Source organism: Brienomyrus brachyistius, chromosome 10 (assembly GCF_023856365.1).
Source record: "Brienomyrus brachyistius isolate T26 chromosome 10, BBRACH_0.4, whole genome shotgun sequence".
In the NCBI taxonomy this organism is placed as follows: domain Eukaryota; kingdom Metazoa; phylum Chordata; class Actinopteri; order Osteoglossiformes; family Mormyridae; genus Brienomyrus; species Brienomyrus brachyistius.
The window spans coordinates 18,585,073-18,603,337 of NC_064542.1; the positions used below are offsets into that span (position 1 = coordinate 18,585,073).

Here is an 18,265-nt window from a genome sequence, read left to right on the forward strand (position 1 = left end):
CAAAAAAAAGACCCATCAGGAAAACAAAGGGGGGGAGGGGGGGTAAAAAAATAAAATAAAATAAAAAGTCACGTCCTGTATCTGTGTTCAGTATCTTATAAATGGAGTCACGTCCACCAGCTCTTTTTGGGCAAGCTAGTTTTAAATAAGCACTAAGTACTGATAGATAGAATAACATACACATACGTGTGTTTTAAGTAGATGCTCTGTCACTTTTCAACCATATGAACTGAAGCACTGTCGATTTTTTTTCCTCACTCATCTGTTTTAAAGGTTTAAGTAAATGCAAGCAGGGTCAGTGTTGCCATGAGGTCTGGCTCTAGGCGAGGGCTGAAGGGGCGCGGCCGGCCCTTTAGGACACCCCGTTGACCAGCGCCTCACCAGGCGCAGTTACGCCGTTGCTGGGGGGGGGCTTGGCAGGGGCGTGCTCCTCCTGGCCACTGCTCCCGTTGTTCTGTGGGATTAGGGTTAGAGAAGAGCCCTTAACGTAACAATGCATGCAGATATTATAAAAGCTCATCCACACACAAAGGTTCGTCTCTCTACATTCGGCATTTTTAGTTTCTTTATTGCAGCCACAGATTTTTATAATGAAAAAATGTCCCCACGGGGTAAAAAGTTGCAGGTTTTTATCACATTGTGGGAAAATCAGGTCCCCACAATGTAACAATTACAAAAACACACACACTGACGCACACACACACACACACAGACCTTGAGCTCGGGTGCAGCCTGCGTTTCCTTCTGAGGCAGGGTCTGTCGGCTCTGGGACTCTGCGCGGGAGATGTAGTCCGCCACGGTCACTGAGGACAGGTCAGAGGGCAAGAGAGCCACATTGAGGGGCGTCATCGCCGGCGGTGCCCCATGCCACAGCGCAGCCACGTGGCACTGTTACGGCACGAGGGGCTCCGCGAGGGACTCACCGGGCTGCCTGTCGCGGCTCAGAGAGCCTCCTTCGGGGCGGGTACCACGGTTACGCCGGCGCCGGCTCCGGTTACGCCGCTGGGGCTTGCCGTCCTCATCTGAGAAGGGGGAGAAGTTAAGGGGGCGATGAGACCACTGGTATTGCCCGCCTGCCCATAACGAGCCCCTGCTGCCGACTCTCACCCAGCCCGTTCTCACTGGCCCCGGCCTGGCTGTCGGACTCAGCTGCCGCATCCATCACGCTGGGCTCCTGGTCGTTACGGCGACGGCGTGAGCGTCTCCGGCGGTCTCCGGCGCTGCCCATGCTCTCGCTGGCGTCCGTGTCTCCGCCCGCCTCGCCCTCCCCCTCCAGCAAAGAGAAGGGGTTGCTGTCGGGGTCCCGCAGGACTGGCAAGACAGGAAGCGCCAGATAAGACTCGACCGGCTGCGAGGACAAGGCTCCGCCACAGGGGGCTACGCTGCGGCAGCTCACCAGAACTGATGGTGTGGTTTGCCGCCCGGCTGCCTGGCGCTCCACGACCCCGCACCACACCAGTGGTGCTGCCGCGCCCCCGGCCACCCCGTCGGGAGCCCCTCTCGTCTCCACCGGTGCCACGGGGCCTTGGCTCCCGCTCACTGAGGTCCTCAGACTCCGAGGCATTGGACAACTCCGAGTTGGTACCTGTGACATGGAGCCAGGGTCACGTGAGCCGGAAGGTGGGCTGTGGTGGAGAGGCATTCTGCAGAGCCAAGAGGCCATTGCCATGGCAACAGAGCGCTCATAAAAGACCACAGAGGTGCTGAACATCAATTCCTCCAGATCTACATACTTGTTGCCACACCTGACAGTGCGTACATCATTGGATAATGATTTTGTTTACATAATATTGGTTATTATAATTATAATAATAAATAAGCAGCTCTGGAAAAGAGACCACAATTTTCTTTTTTTAAATCTGCATTTTTAAATCCTTCTTTAATCCTGGTTCCGCTGGCAGGAGGCTACGCTGTGAGGCAGGCTTCTTCCAGGCTCAAAATTTCAAAACTGCAGTTAACAAGAATAATGTGAAGTAGGAGACACTGGGAACGACTAAACACCGGCCAGGTAAAGGGTGGAAGAGGAATCGATAGATAGGAATATTTACATGTATAAAATGTTAATGGCTAATATGGGCAATTAAGTCACACTATGCAGTGCAGGGGGACGAAGAAGTATGAGGGGCGACATTTAGGCAGAGGCTGGGTGGCAGGGGAGGGGGTTTGTGGGTAGATGTGCGCCCACTCCTCACCGTATCCAGAGTACTGACTGTTGGAGGCACGGCGGCCCCGACCCCTTCCGCCGTAGGTCCGCCCGCCATGGACAGAACTGGTGCTCTCGTCCGTCAGGTAGCCCCGCTCACGCTCCCCAGCCGCCGGCCCCCCCGAGCGGCCAGCGGGGGCGCGGTACCCCACCCCGATCTGTCGCAGTTGCTCGTCAATCTGCAGACGCTCCATTCGAAGTTGCTCCACCTCCTGCGGATGACACCAGCCTCTCAGTGCCTGCCCCACGCTCTGTCTGCCAATGACGTTGCTGGCACAAGAGCTACCGGCCTCAAAGGACCAATCAGGAGCTGTCACTGAATACACACACCCACTCCTCCCCCCACGATGGGCACAGGAAATCCAGAGCACATTTCAGAGAAAGACGCACAGAGATACCCACACAGACACCATTGAGAAGCCTAAACCGATTCACACACTTGCACTCTTCTTAGCAGAGCCTTAATCTCTGCCCCCAACACCAGCACCACCAAACGTGCCTGTAGATGACAGTATTCAATTTTTCCTGAGGGGGAAATGGACATGTTGCGTTTCGAGGCTTTGGGGGGGGGGGGGGGGGGTGATGTGTGTAACGTGAAGAGCAGGTGGGGTCAGGGTTTATTAAGGCTAAGGCTAGGCTGAAGTGCACAGCCAGCAGTAACCTTCATGGGTTTATGGTCAGCTGGGGGGGGGGGGGGGGGTGGCACAGCAACAGCTGCTCCAGCACAACAGCTGAGGGACAGCATGGGGCTCATGGCTATTTTGGGAGGATGAGGCCCAGGGCATGGTAACTCACACCTCACTGCGGCTCATCCCCCCACTAACCAAGTATGGGGGGCTTGGAGGCTATTTTTAAAAAGTGCACTGGGTAAGGGTAAAATGCGTTCCTCTCAGCAGCTTCCATGGCCGGGGGGGGCGGTTGGAACAGACGCTCACACCCTGCATGCTATCCCCAGGGTCCCCGGCTCACCATGGCATGGAGGTGGACAGACGGGACACACAGCCCGCATGGAGGTGGACAGACGGGACACACAGCCCGCGCCTCACCTGGAGGCCCTTCCCACCATCCGAGCTCAGCAGTTCATTTACGCGAAAGATGCTTAGGAGAAAACTGCCACCCTCTTCTGGCAAAGGGCGGGCAGCGCGGAGTAAGGGCAGACCCACCTGCAGGTATGCTACGTGGTACTCCAGCAGGGCCTGGGCATTGCTGATGTTCTCCTTAGTGCCCACAAAGACAAAGGGGACCATGCCCTAGGAAAGAAGGTCGAGCAGAGGGTCAGTCAGGTGGGGGAAACTAACAAGTTCACAGAGCCATCAACGGAGTGTGCAAAGTGCACACACCACACGGCCTACCTAACAATCCACCTCTATGGGGCCAACAAGGCCAGACAAAAGCCCCATTATGAGAAAAGAGGCAGCGTATCAAAAGCAACCCGTGAAGGAAAATGACAGTTACAAAGCATTGTGGGAAGGAGCACAAAAGAATGGAGGCACTTGGGAAACACCTAGCAAGGAGATGGGCCCTCAGGCATGCAGCCACCAGCCCTCCCCCCCACCGGGGGTTCCGAACCGGCGCCGCAGCCCTGGAGGTGAGAGTGAGGTCGGCGGGGGATTGCATTCACCTCTTCGTCGGCTGGCTGCCTGCCTACCTCCTCCCTGGGCAGCTTCTTGTCATTGTCCCCCTCGATGCGCACACGCACCACGCCTGACTTGTCCACGATCTCCTGGATCACTTTGCCGTTCTTCCCAATCACCTTCCCTGTGAGCCGACGAAGTGGGGAGGACGTAACGTGGGTGCACAAGGGGGCGAGGGGGAGATGGGCACAAGGGGGCGAGACTCACCAACCAGGTTTCTGGGCACCTGGAAATAATCCTCCCTGAACTCCAGGTACACCCTGGCCTGCTTCACAGCCTCAGGTGTCTGCAAGGTAGAAACGTTGTCTGTGACACTCTGAGGAGTCAGACAATGAGTGGAAATATGGTGGAAGACACCACCTTTCATAAATACTAGGAGTGTCCTTGTGCAAAATATTGTATAGAATGAAATTTAAAAACTAAATGCAACACGCTGATTCTGTAAACTACCAAATTCCACTAAATAAAATAAATTACCTCTATGAACAAATCAGGCAGACACGTCTCCCCTTTAAATTCGAATGAACGAGGCAGAAGCCAGGCAGCCCTGTGGAGGACACAGTCCTGCTGGGTACACCTCCTGCTTCCCTCACCTCCCCGTAGATCCTGAACGTGCAGCTTTCCTCCTCCAGCTCGATGGCCGTCACGCCAGACACCTTACGCGCCTGCTGGATGTTGGCCCCGTGCGAGCCGATGGCCAGGCCCATCAGGTCCTCCCGCACGCGCACCACCTCCTGGTAGGCGGAGGCCAGCTGCTTGCTCGTCTGACGGACAGGAGAAAGGCCAGAGGTCCCTCTTTAAAATGTGGTGCGGAAGCCAGGCCTGCATGCCACCATACTGACCACAGATGACACATTCACTGGTCTTATTAGTTACAGTATCAGCAATGTAACCATTTCAGACTACGCATAAAAACCAACTTAACACCCACCTACAACAATAAGGCCAAAAAGGATTATGGGTAATCAACACTTGGGTTCTTGGGTGTTATTCATTAGCTACATGTCACCGTAATAGATCATCAGTAATAAGAGTGTTGGGCACCTCCAGGTGTTTGGTGGCCTCCTCGTTCCGGGACATGAGCATCAGTTTGGTGCGGATGCTTCGGAAGTGCATGTCGCTCAGTAGCGTCGCCCGCTTCACCGTCGACTCGTTCGTGGACTGGAGGAGAAGACAAGAGACGCGGGATGAAAGCCAGCGGGGAAGAGCAGAGCTGAAGGCTGAAGGCGAACAGCTGAAACCCAAAACCTGCACGGTTCAGTCTAACCAAACGGTGTCGTTATTGTAAGCAATACCGGTTGGGCAGCTTTACTGATATTCAGCCTTTTTACACCCAGCATGCCACAGCTGGTAAATTAGCTGCAACCGGGAGAAACCTCATTGCCACACATTTGTGGAAAAAAAAAACTACAGCGATGCCATCACGTGGTAATAAAACACTAGCGTCAGTGCCAACAACGCCCACCGCCATGCTGTTTGTAAGAAGTCAATTAGTATCTTATGAATAAATGATTATACAATCACATATTAATGGGCAGGATGAGTTCATTACTGACCAGGACGATGAGCTCCTGGGTTGCGGAGCTGTAGAAGATGCAGTTTGCACCGATGGCTTTCCTGAAGTCTTTGTGCACGGAGTCATTCACACAACTGTGGAGGAAATAAAACTGTGGAGTCAGAGGTGCCTGGGGGGCGGGGGGGGGGGGGGGGAAGCCCCAGCTTTAGCAGCAGTGGGGAATTGATGAGCAAAGGCACTACCGTGGGGGTGGGATGTCGGTGAGCGAGAGAGGAACCCTGACGCCATGACAACCAGCGTGGACCTAAGAAGGGCAGTATACTACATTGTCAGAATAAGAGTACCAATTTGTGTCTCTGCTTGTCCATGGGGATGTAGCCTCAAGGGTCTGCTAATGGTATCCGAGCAGTAGGTAAATGTACCATCCATCCATCCATCCATCTTCCAAACAGCTTTTCCTACTGGTTCGCGGGGGGGTCAGGAGCCTATCCCGGAAGCAATGGGCACGAGGCAGGGAACAACCCAGGATGGGGGGCCAGCCCATCGCAGGGAAAACTCACACACCATTCACACGCACATGCACTCCTATGGGCAATTTAAGTCCAATTATCCTCAGCATGTTTTTGGACTGTGTGGTGAAACCGGAGTACCCAGAGGAAACCCCACGACGACACGGGGAGAACATGCAAACTCCACACACATGTGACCCAGGCGGAGAAGGTAAATGTACCATTTAGCCTAATTTAAGGTAGAGAAATTGACTGAGGGACATGCCCAAGGTAGAGACAGCATTAATGCATCCCAAACTGTACAAAAAGCTCCTCAGAGTCCAAAAGTACCTACAGCTAAGGATGCAACTGGCAGAACCCCAAGGGAACAGCCTCAGTGACAAGCAAAGGTACAAACTGCTACCTTTATTTCTGACAGTGTCCAGCAGAATACTCCTCTTCGGCGCCTAAGCGCTGCCCAGAAACATCCAAGTCACTGATCTCTAGGTTGGATCAACCCGCGTCACTTCCTTTGGAGGACCATTAAGCTGGGGCCAAGAGAGGGAGGGTGGCAAGACTCACATGTCCCGCAGATCCTCAGGGACGGCGACGGGGACCTTGTAGAAGGAGCCGCGGGACGAAGGGCTGTTGGGGTTGACGGGCCGGATCCGCTCCGACGTCACGATCTCGTTGTACGTGGCGTCACAGGCAGCGTACTCAATCACATAGAACTGAGGGGGAGAACTCGGCACCTCAGAAAAAAGCCACCGGATGGCACCTGGCCACATGCGCTCTGCAAGGGAGGCAGCCGGGTCTACAGGCTAAAAATGAATACATATGGGCAAACTGCGAAGACCGGATTTGTACCCAAGATCACAAGATACCAAGCGGATCGAGGCTTTCTGAGAAGCCAGGGAGAATCATTCAAACACATCGAACACAGGTCCACTGACGGATACCCCACACATACATGATCGCTCACCTCTCCCTTCATCATCCGAACTCTGGCCAGCCACCAGCCGCACGGTTCCTGCTCATTGGCTCTGGAGTACACCTGGAAGAAAAAAAGCAACCAGCTCTCTATCAATTATAAACTTGTGGTGCACAGCAACTCCACAGATTCGCAGTGAAGGCTGTAACGGGGTAATGTGTAAATGGGAGAATAGCACAGCCATTACGGACCTGGTTTATTGACCTACTATAACCACAGGGGGCGCCGCTGTGTTCTGGAGTCAGGTACTGCTTAATTATTAAAGCTGAGCATCATATCAAAGGTATGTTCCATGAGACTGTGACTAACGGGGTCTGCAGCAACACATCATCGTCTTCCAGAGCAGGCAGATCGGGAGTTGGCCCTACCTCTACCTCCTCTCCCTCGCCGATGTCCTTGTGGTAGTCGGATGGGGGTGGCAATCGTACATCGCTGAAGGGCAACTGTCGTTCAGGCTGCCAGCTGCATGGAGGGGGGGGGGGCAGATGGATAATGAGCTGAAATGGACTGCAATTCGGACACAGAAGACCCAAACGTATCTGCCGGCACACTACCATATCATACTTTGATTCTGCCCCCCCCCCCCCCTCCCAACCCATGCATCAACGGTAACCAGTATTTAGAACCAATCCCTCAAATCATGTGACCATGTCAGCCAAGTGGCAAATCAAAATGATGACCTTTAATGACCAAGGAATAAACAGCAGAGGTCTGCCATGGAGGATTCTTTAAAATCTCCCATTTCCTCCTAAACCCCTAGAGGACTGGCAGCCCGTCCTGGGCCAGCATGCAACTGCAGGATGGACTTGGAGGTAGTGGCCCAGTTTGTCAGGTCATGTGACCAATTTAATCAATCTGAGGGGAACTTTGTGGCATAGGGACACCCAGGTTTTTCAGCGATGGCAAATATGGCAAGTAGTAAAGGAATCAAATGTGACCAGAAGGTTATGGGTTCCAGTCCAGGAGTACTGAGCAGAATTCAAGTTAAACTGCTCCAGTGAAACATCGGATTGTGCGAGCAGATCCGCTTTTGTAGGTTGCCAAGCGACAGAAATGCTATCCATCTAGACCAGCATAATATTACCATCACTAAAATGTCACATCTTCATAGCGTGAAATTAATATTGGTATGGACTGTATCAGCTTGAATTAAAATGCAAAGATCCTTCAATTCAGAGTTATTAAAGTGAATCAATGTTAAGTATCTGCAAAAAATATCAATAAATGCATTTAGGTATCAGAAATGGGAAAATGGCAGCTGGATTTAGAGGAACGAGCCAAAGGGCAGCCTAACAAGTCCAAAGGGACAGTGTCACTATTTACCAAACTAGAAATCCCGAGTTCCATGTGGGGGTGCCAAGCTGACGACTGCAGGCACTGAAAGGAGCCCAAACGGAGATCATTTATGGGACTTTCATACCTGGGACAATCACACTGCTTTGCATAAAAAATTACTAGGAAATTCTATCCCAGACCGGACCGGACAAAACATTCTTCTGTGGCTTAACAGCACAGCGTTTAATGGCAGAATGCAATGAACACCAACCCCAGCAGCACTGAAGAGGCTTGGAGCACAGCAAGGGACTTTGCTGTACCCTACCCCTGAGCATACTGGGAACAGGTAAGAGCGAATAAAACCACAGTAATACTTTATTACTCCCCATGGGGTGGTTCTCTTTTCACTTCACTCCATCTTGCTCTCCATGAAACACAAACACCTATGTGGGGGAGGGGGGGGTCACAGGTAAGGGGCAGCCACCAGGGAACTGTTAAGGCCTTTGCCCACGTACAGGACTGTTTTGCCGAAGCTGGAATCGAACCAGCGACCTCCTGATCACAAGCACAGAGGCTTAGTCTACTGAGCCAAACACTGCACCTGTTAACACGAGACCCTATAACTTATGCCAGCCATTAAGCCAGCAACACAAAACAGGATCCTTGCCCGATTCAGACTCATTATTATTATTCTAAGACCCTTATGTCTTGAGCACTTCTTCCTTATCAACCCTTTGCATTACAGTCCACCTTTCACACGATGTACCATGAAAGATTAAAGCCATGCAGTGAAAGACAGACCCTTGATTTGGGCTTCTTAGCATCTGCTCATGGAAGTGCAACGTATCCAAGGCTAGAATACCTACACTTTATTAATCCCTATGGTGAAACTGTTATAACACAAATGCCATCTTGCTCTCAGGCACAGACAGGCAAGACAAAGTATGGGAGTCAGCACTGTCAGTCAGAGGCCAGCAACCCCAGAGCAGTTGGGCCCAATAGTGAAATCACTCTACTGGCCACAGCATTCGAACCCATGACCTTCCAATCACGGGCACTGACACGAAATGGATTGGTTTGTGTTCAGGTGCCAATTAAACCAGAATGACAGTAGGTACTATTCTCCTCCCCCACCGTATAGAGCTCTGCCCCGATTTTGAGGGTGGGGGGGGGGGGGGTCGTAAGGATGGGGAGGGGAGGGGAAGATAAGGGGGGTTTGGCAGAGAAGCATGTCAGGAATGACAGTGGGCAGTCTGCAGCCTTCCTGGGTCACATACCTCTAGAGAGTATTTTTAGGGACGACCTAGATGACAGCTTAAGGCGAGCTGATAGAAAAGAAAAAAAGAAAACAGGGGGACAAATGGAGACTACAGGCTAGTGGGGGTGGGGGTGGGGCTTCTGCGGGGGGTGGGGCTTCTGTGGGGGAGGTAACGGCAGCTGAGAGCTAATCCACAGGTGCTGAAACGTAAAAGGCGTCGAGGTTCTATTCGTTAAATGCTGTGAGTCTTTGCATATCAGTGGGGGGGGAGAAGGTTCCAGAGGTAGGTACATAATGCAGAAACAGGAGCGCAAGAATCAGTCAAATATGGAAAGAACCACAACTTACTTGTTTTCAAAGACTATGGTGAGAGAGTCTTCATGGACGTCTTTGATGAAACCCTAAAGGCAAAACACATGGCATTCGTTATAAAGAGCAAACACTGACTCGGGCTAAGCCCCTTCCTCACTGACAGTGATGTCAGATGAGATGGCCCCAGCCCAGAGCCCACAGTCCTGCATGCACAAGCACGTGAGCAAGAAAAAGCGGATGTAGAGAACTGAGGAGCGTCGGGGGTGGGGGGAGGATCTGGACGAAATCTGCTCCTCACAAATCAAGCAGCTCCACTCTACCCTAGTAAGATTGAGCGGGGGGCACCCCAGCATCCCCTGGTGACATGCCCTTATTTGGGACGAGGAGCACCAGGTCGCCGGGGGAGGGACAGGGAGTCTCTGGTGTAGGAATGTGTCACTGGAAAGGGCAGCTTATTCTCTGACATACCCACCCCGTATAATCTCTGTGACCCCCCCCACCCGCCCCAACCCAGCTCTTGTATCATATTTATCATATTCCATACCCTCCCCTATGTCACACACGCATTCAGACTTACACACCATATATGCTACACACTTACGTCAGTGTCTGCACAGGTTCACATTCATGCACAGGGTCTGCATCCCCACCCACACCCTGACGGTCCAATCAGGTCACAGTGCTGTCCCCAAGCATTTCAGGCCAGCGTGGATATCCCAGCAGCATTCAACGCACACGAATCTTCTGGAAGCTCCATGTTCCCCAAGCAGTATTCTACCTGACAAGCCAAGAACACCGTTCCGAAGTCTGTCCATTAGGAGGAATTACACAATAATCTCCAGTAAGGGTCACACATAAAACATACCACCATTCATTTGACGCACGTCAAATTTATTTTGAATATATGATGACAGCAGATTTTAACGGAAATGCAGCAGCCGCCAGCAGCTGAGCAGATACCTCATCGGCCCTCTTTCTCCAATACAGCATCTGTGTCATTTGAAAATATATTCAGTTGCCGAAATCACAGCAAATCTGTGACCAACCGCCAAAGGGTCCCGAGCACAAAACCGCCTCCTTGAACAGCTTATCCAGAGCCTTTCCGGCACGCGGACGCTACCGATAGGCGTCCCTCTGTGATCGAGACCAAATGCCAAGAAGCTCTTCCCAGATCGACACTCACAAACATGTCATGTTGCTCACAGCTTAACTACATGACTGAGCTAAACCATAGTGCGCAGCAAGGCCAAAACAAAACTTCGATATTAAGAAAGAACTAAATATCACCAAATGATAAACCCCCTTCTTCAGCCTCACCTTGAAGTACTCTGGTATTAAACTGGTATTATACTGAATGTTTCCTAGAACTGGATGCCAGTGATGGGATGCAGCAGGTGTAGAACAGGTACTTAATAACAAAGCTTTCTGCACAATTCCTAACAGAGCACATAACCATCAGCCAACAAGCTCGGGCAACCAGAACAATCTGCTCAGCGGGGTTTATGCTGTCAGCAACGGGCCAGGCTACCGGAGCTCAGCTTTGGGAGACAACAGGCATGGGAGCTACCCACACTGAAGGCCATAGATGCGGAGAGGTGAACACAAAGCAGGAGACTCTCACAACCCCCTAAACCAAAGATAACAGGTGGGCCAAACACGAGCAGGAGGGGCAGAAGCCAGCACATGGGCCCTTCAGGACTTGGACGGCTCGCATGCCGAGAACCTGCACTGCATCTAGAAGAATGGACGCTACGCTCAGCTAGCCGAGGTGAGCCACAGCGGGAGTGCAACAGCTCACTGAGGACACACAGAAAGAGCCTATTTAAGCACAGACTGAACAACACACCGGCTAAGTTGACACACTCAGGTATAAGAGCACGGGTGATGGTCCCTAGCACACATGCAGCTGCACCCGGCGATTAATCCCTTTCCATGACCTGGCAAGCCCAGGCCAAAAGGCATCCCAAGGCACAGAGGGATAGTGAGCAGCCAGGACGGACAACCTGGCCCGCGCTCGGTCATACGGCAGAGGCGAACACCCGGAGGCAGCCCTCGCGGATCCCCAGGGAAGAGTTTTTCAAATTATCGCTTCTAAACAAAAAAATAAAATGCACTTTGACACAGCAAGGAGAATCCCAGACTGTCATGGTGGGCTCGGCGTACAGTCGCTGGGAAGCAAGAGAACACAATAAGTACAGTACAAATGGATAAACGACGAGCAACAAGGAGAGACGACGCACAGTATGGGGAACATGGTGGGTACTAGTGTGAAGGGGGGGGGGTGTCAAATGTCGATGTGGTGGAGTCACCGGCTCCTCTCACACCTGTCTCCGCTCCTCAGCTCTGAGCAGAGTCCCCAAACTGGAACAACTGACTCTCCAGGAGAAACCGCTTTCTAAGCCTCTGCATCAAGCTGGTGGACACCAAGGAGGAACTAAAACTCAGATTAAACAAACCTGCCCCATCCAGAAATATGCATCTCCCCTGTGTCTTTTTTTTCTTGGGGGGAGATTTCTTTACGTCAAAACCACTTTGGTAGCTTCTAACTTGGGGCAAGCATGAGTAGGAGGTGTAGACAGTTGTCTGCGGGACTGAATGGTCGCAGAATACAGGGGCTACACTGGTTTTGCCAAAGCTTCCCCTAATAGCCAGGGTTTAACAATGCCAGAGCAAAGCATGTGGACCACACACTAACCTAGGAGGAAGGGGGGGGGGGGGGTTGGGCTGTTAACAAGGCCCCGGCTGGTACAGAGACATCCGTCAGAGGCAGTACACAGGTCAAGCGCTTCAAAAGTTTAGCTTGTTGCACGGTTAAGAGGAAGAGCAAAATATTACACCCTGCTCTAGAGTTTCGGATGCAATTATCAAAAATGGAGGATGAAATGCATTAATCTGGGCTAGACCGACAGAGACTTTAACATGTCTACGCGGCCCCCTGATGCTAAGGAGCCCCGCTTTCGTTTTTCATAGAAAGGAAAGTGAAACGGCGTCTAGACTATTACAAACAGCTAGTGAGCATCTCAGGCAGATCAAACCCACCCCACCCACTTAGTGGGACAGCGGGAGAGCCAGACACGCTAGGCGGCGTTCGGAGGCACTAGGGCGGCGAACGCAAAAGGCCCCTGGGCGGCCGGCCGGCCTGAACCCACCGGGCTTGCTAGCGAGGGCTATCCGGCTAACGGCTACTAGGGGCCTTTTCTGCTGCATGTAGCCGTTAGCAGGCTGGCTAACTCAGCTCGTAAGACGTAAGCCAAGACATCACTGTGCGATCGTCGCATGTCGCGACTCCTCGCATCAACTGACAACTTCTGAGTTTCATTTTCTCATTAATAATAAACACTTTCTACTTACCTTGTAAAAGGCCCCGTTGGAGCCGCGCACTTCCACCGACAAGCCGTCCATCGCTGCCGTCCCTTCCGCACGGCCGACCCTCCCCGCGGCCGCTCCGACACCGTGCGGCTCCGGTGCCACCCCCAGCTTCGCTGGCCCGTCGCCGCCCCCCGGCCGCTTGTGGATTTCCAGCGTTTCGGAGGGACAGTGGGGTGAGGGAAAGAGGGACTAAGGCGGTGTGGGTCGGCGAGCAGAGGTAGAGACGCCGACAGCCTTTCCAGCGGAGCGCAGCTCCGGCCCACTTCGCCTTCCCGGGTGTGGACTGGGATGGCTGTGATCTAACAAGGTCTAACTAGTGCTCACAGAGTAGTTAATACCAACACCTTAACTCTCCCCCAGCCGGTGACCAGCTATCAGATTGTGCAGTGAGGCGAGTGATTACAGAAATCAGCTGCGGGGGGAACCTAACGATTCTGCAACACTGGAAACTGGAAATACAGTCTACAATTGTTTTAAATTGAACGTGCAGTCCAACCTCCTCCCAGCAGTGATAAGCGACCAGTGGTTACAGTTTCACCCGGCAACTCGTGGTACTCCTACTACCCGTCCCCTCAAAAGCACGCCGACGGAGTGAGGCTGCGAGCGGGTGAATGACCCCGAAAACCCCACCCCTCTCATTCCTACATCCCGCCCCCAAAAACCGGTGGAGCTCCATTCCCATAGGCCGAAGCGGTACGAGTCGCAGTCATTACTTTGTCCTTCATTGGCCAAACGGCCATGACTGTTCCGCGAATAACCCAACGACCTCATGATCGATACTGTCATTGGTTTATGCTCCTATCAATTACGGTCCCACTTTTGAATTGGATATTCGGGAACCTTTTCTGTCCAATTCGAATTGAGTCATGCAGGCGTGAGCGCATGTGCTTGTAGTATGCAGGTAGTTAGTTATATGTACGTATTAAACATTTAATGAAACTTTTTAAAATCAGATCTTTCAAATGAGTTATACTTAATTTAAAGACATTTATGCTCGACATTTATTTCTTCGATATTAGCAGCGTCTATGATGAGTCTTGTTCCAATGTAATTAAGTTTTTTGCAGTGGTGTGCGCAGAAGTTAAATCGGGAAGTGTCATAATTATACCATCCTAGTAACATATCATGCCAAGACGGCTATATAAAGTTGGAGAAAGAGAAAGCTTAGTATCTGGCCTTTTTATTGAATGAAGCACGTGCTGTAGTTCTTCTGTTTTTATATATTTGTATATTTTTTCCATCGATAGGTCAAGATTTATTATTTGCACATGAACGGGTTGTATGTTTGCGCGTGGTTTTCATATATGAGTATTTTTCATATAATGAGAAATCATGTACATACAATTTTAATTCTCCATATTCCCGTGGTTTAGGTAAATGCAGTAGTCGCGACAACGCAAATTCCACAATTTGAAATATTCCTTCCTTCCTTCCTTCTGACCTAATGTGCATTAAAATACCTTTTCGGATAGGAGATATAAGATTTATTGGTTCCTCCTACCTGTTTTGGCGATCTACCACTGGGTGGCGCATAAATATATACGTTCCAATTACATGCATTCTGTTATATTACATTTAGAACACTTCATTCTTTAACTTTCAAATAAATAAATGATGCCAAAGGAGAGGGTGAAATCACATTGTTATTATGCGGGCTAAGCCGGTGTCCTGACCGAAATGACGCCCTAGTCAAGTATCCCCGCAGGCGTCCCCCATCCAGGGGAAATTAATTGCAGGCAAGTTGGCGCTCCCTCGCAATTTGACGTGGGCCGAAGGAAACATAACAATGATTTGTATTATAATTACTTCCACCGATCCCCTAAAAAAATCTACGCGTATGACTCGGTGTTCTGGTCTCTGTATTGTTGTGTATTAAGAATTTTTGTACATAGATATTCAGTATGGCTTGATGGAAAGGGAAATGATTAGTTTGAAAACTATTCAGATTGGAGGTTTTTCTACTGTAGATTTTTGTTATTTACTTTTACCGTTTCAGACGCACTGAAAATAATTTCATTTTCTCAGCGCTGCCACGGCGCCATGAAATGTATCTCTGGATTCGTGCTGATGCGCCCGCATCTCCACGGGTAAGTTCTTCCGTCCACTGCTATCCGTAATGAAGATTAGATTCTATTTGCTTCAAAAATTCATGGAAAGGGAGGTGGAAGGAGGAGGGGGCCAATGACACAACAGCATCTCATTGGTTTGCTTCTGATGCGGTTCTTCATGAAATTTATTAATTTCCTTCTAATTTGTGAGTATGTACTATTCTAGCGGGCTAGTTAGATGTTTGGTGTTCTAGTATCATCCGCGACTGAACTAATTGACTCAAGGATGGATGTTATTCTTTTATTCAAGTTTTTTGAATAAAAATAGGTTGGCACATGGTCCCCATAATGTCCGTGGGACGTTGGTTTTACGTTGGCCACAGGGAATTGCACACTTTTGCTTATCACTACTTGGTTTACTGCATGTTGGGACAACGTGCATTTGACATTCGCTGCAGACGTTGAGTTGACGTAAACCCGATGTGCAGATGAACGTCCGGCCAACGTCTGCTAATAACGTTGGGCCGACGTTATGTCCGACGTTCTACCAACGTTGGGTCAACGTTAAATATTAGCTGGGTACAAGGGAAAACATACATATATATGTAAAAAGCTTTGAACGTTGAAGGAACACATACAAATTATTTCATATTATTCAATGGAAGCAAATGCTTTCAGAATACACCATTGTATTGTCCAAAAATTTGAGTTACACCAATACCATTTTTTTCAGACCGGGTGTGAGTACATACATTTGTGTAAGCCGATACAAATTACCAATACGAGTACCAAAGGCAGTATTTATACTGTTGAAAATAACAATGACCTAACCTAACATAACCAGATCAACACCTGCCATAACCAGACTAATATGGCTGACAAATCTCTCGCTAGATGCCAAAATTTGACAGGACAGAGGGTTTCATCAGTCATATGCTGTGTCTCACTGGCAGGGCAGTGTGGGATATACCCCTAACGGAGATTTTCCCATTCATGTCTGTCATAAGCGTTCCACTGCTACGCTGAGAAAAAAAATCTTCTACAGGGTTGAGCAATGGGGAATAAGGTGCAGGGAAGACATTGTCATTCAGCCATACAGCGATGAAAGCTGACATTGTCCCTGATCATAACATCAGTATGTTCTGATTGGTCCTGTTGCTAGTTTTTTTTTTTTCTGTTAGAGTATCTTGAAAATGTAGATGTGCTGTGTTGTACAGCCCTGGGGTGGTACGACAGAATGGAGGAGGGATCTATGGAGGATGATATAGACAACAGCAATGATGTTCGGACCTCCTCTCATTCTCTATATAAGGTTAAATCTTTGCTCATCAAGACAGACAGACAGATTAGATAGATAGATAGATAGATAGATAGATAGATAGATAGATAGATAGATAGATAGATAGATAGATAGATGGATAGATGGATGGATGGATGGATGGATGGATGGATGGATAGATAGATAGATAGATGGATGGATGGATGGATGGATGGATGGATGGATGGATCTGGTGAATCTAATTACATCGACATGAAGTGCTCCAGGTTTGCCAGAAGAATGGTTTCAGCATGTACTAAGACCCCAAATTTTGCTCTCAACCATGTATGTGTATATATGTAGAGTATATTTATGTACATGTGCAATATATATACCAAATGTTCCCACAATGTGATAAAAACGAAAAAATGTGAAAAAAATGTTGATACCAAAATCTCTACAAGGGGTAATTCAATTTTATAAAAACCTGTGACTGCAATCAAAAAACTAAAAATGCCAAAAGTCTTGTATTTTGTTTGGTTAGTTATGGATAAGGTTAGGGATGGGTAGGGGTTAAGGTTGTCATTGTTTGGATTAGGGTTTTCCCATAGACATGAATGGAGTGTTCCCACGAAGATACATATACAAACTTGTGTGTGTGTGTGTGTGTGTGTGTGTGTGTGTGTGTGTGCATACGCATGTGTGTATGGCTGGATATGTGTGAAAAGGAAAGCTTCTTCCCATTCGAAGCATGAGTTCAGAACAGGCACAGATCCAGTGAAGCTAATTACATTAAGACAGTGATTCTCAAAGTGTGTGGTCCAAGTTGGTGGAGCTGAAGGCATCTTGACCCATGCAGATTTTAGCAGGGATGGTCGAGTTCCAAGATTTCGGTTGAGGTACAACTCGAAAAAGAATTCAACAGATCCGTTCCATGTCCAAGTTGGTCGAGTTAAGAGGCGCTTGAGTTCCAAGGTTCTACTGTATATATTTATGGCTGATCCAAAAAGTGTGTGGGTAGGAAGGGTACATCAGGGACGAAGAAAGGTCAACTGCTTCCAAAGGGGGGGGGCATGACAAAAAATCTTTGAGAACCACTGCATTAAGACACATTACACAACATGCTCCAGGGTCACCGCATGAAGGGGTTTACCATACCAAATCTCAGCTCTCGGCTGTGTATGTATATTTCGGGCGTGCACAATTTTGAAAACAAAAATCATACATATATTATCATTGTAGCTTTGCCATTATTTCCATTTCCAGTTGTGTATAGCAAGTATATTTAAACAACGTTTTAGGTGACGGTCTTAAATGTCGTCAATGAGGCCGGCCAGCAGATGTCAGCATTGCACTTTTCTTCGGGTTTCCTATCACGACTGGCGTTTTCCGTAACAACGAAAGACAAGACAGCGGGTACGTATTCAAGAGGACTGTATGTTGAAAAGTATCGCCAGAAATTTCCTCAACAAGCTTAAGCAAAAATGAACACTATAAAATAGGAACTTGAAAAATGATTTTTGCGTTTTTCAAAAGTTGCACAAATGTGTTATATGTACAACTTAAAATGTATGTGTATTTTAAGGTTAAAATGAATGTGCCTTGTGATGGGTTGTTCCCTGCCGTAGCCTCTGGGACAGGTTCCGGACCCTGAATAGGACAAGCAGGTGCAGAAAATGGATGGATGGATTAAAATATACTAACTGAAATGTGTGAACAGCATTGTATTTTGGTGAATCAGTGACTCGGGGTATAAGTGCAGCTGTTGAAATGTTAAAATACTATCAAATACTGTGTGATTTGTGGACGGTATTAAAAACTAGATACATGCTGGCTGGCGGGGAAAAATTTGCTGAGCAATTGGGCTGTGGCTGCGGTAGATTGTCCTCTTGTTGGGTAATTGTAGCAGAACA

The 18,265-nt window shown here is 49.3% G+C and overlaps 1 protein-coding gene across 3 annotated transcripts; it reads right to left on the reverse strand.

The window, feature by feature from the left end:
* Positions 1-30: 30 nt before the first annotated feature.
* On the reverse strand, positions 31-13,661 carry fxr2 (FMR1 autosomal homolog 2). 3 transcript variants are annotated; one of them, XM_049027637.1, is made up of 17 exons: positions 13,029-13,661; positions 9,714-9,766; positions 7,201-7,294; positions 6,824-6,895; positions 6,424-6,572; positions 5,394-5,487; positions 4,882-4,998; positions 4,431-4,601; positions 4,045-4,123; positions 3,852-3,961; positions 3,367-3,453; positions 2,193-2,415; positions 1,397-1,585; positions 1,108-1,311; positions 924-1,022; positions 715-803; positions 31-454 (listed from the first exon to the last, which is right to left on the reverse strand). In XM_049027637.1, exons 1-17 carry the CDS (start codon positions 13,077-13,079, stop codon positions 353-355), a joined length of 1,983 nt encoding a protein of 660 aa, XP_048883594.1. In that variant the 5' UTR covers positions 13,080-13,661; the 3' UTR covers positions 31-352. The 3 variants fall into 3 exon arrangements, with proteins under 3 accessions (XP_048883594.1, XP_048883596.1, XP_048883593.1); XM_049027639.1 differs by having other exon boundaries at positions 32-454; positions 715-773; positions 3,825-3,961; XM_049027636.1 differs by having other exon boundaries at positions 32-454; positions 3,825-3,961.
* Between the last annotated feature and the right edge of the window lie 4,604 nt (positions 13,662-18,265).

What these genes read in the sequence shown, in the direction of transcription:
- fxr2 (XM_049027636.1), bottom strand. Translation starts at nt 13,079, where the DNA reads ATGGACGGCTTGTCGGTGGAAGTGCGCGGCTCCAACGGGGCCTTTTAC. An exon ending in CCTGAGGATCTGCGGGACAT is followed by an intron (nt 5,488 to 6,423) that starts GTGAGTCTTGCC and finishes TTTCCTCCACAG; the next exon opens with TTGTGTGAATGACTCCGTGC. An exon ending in AGGCCACCAAACACCTGGAG is followed by an intron (nt 4,602 to 4,881) that starts GTGCCCAACACT and finishes CCTGTCCGTCAG; the next exon opens with ACGAGCAAGCAGCTGGCCTC.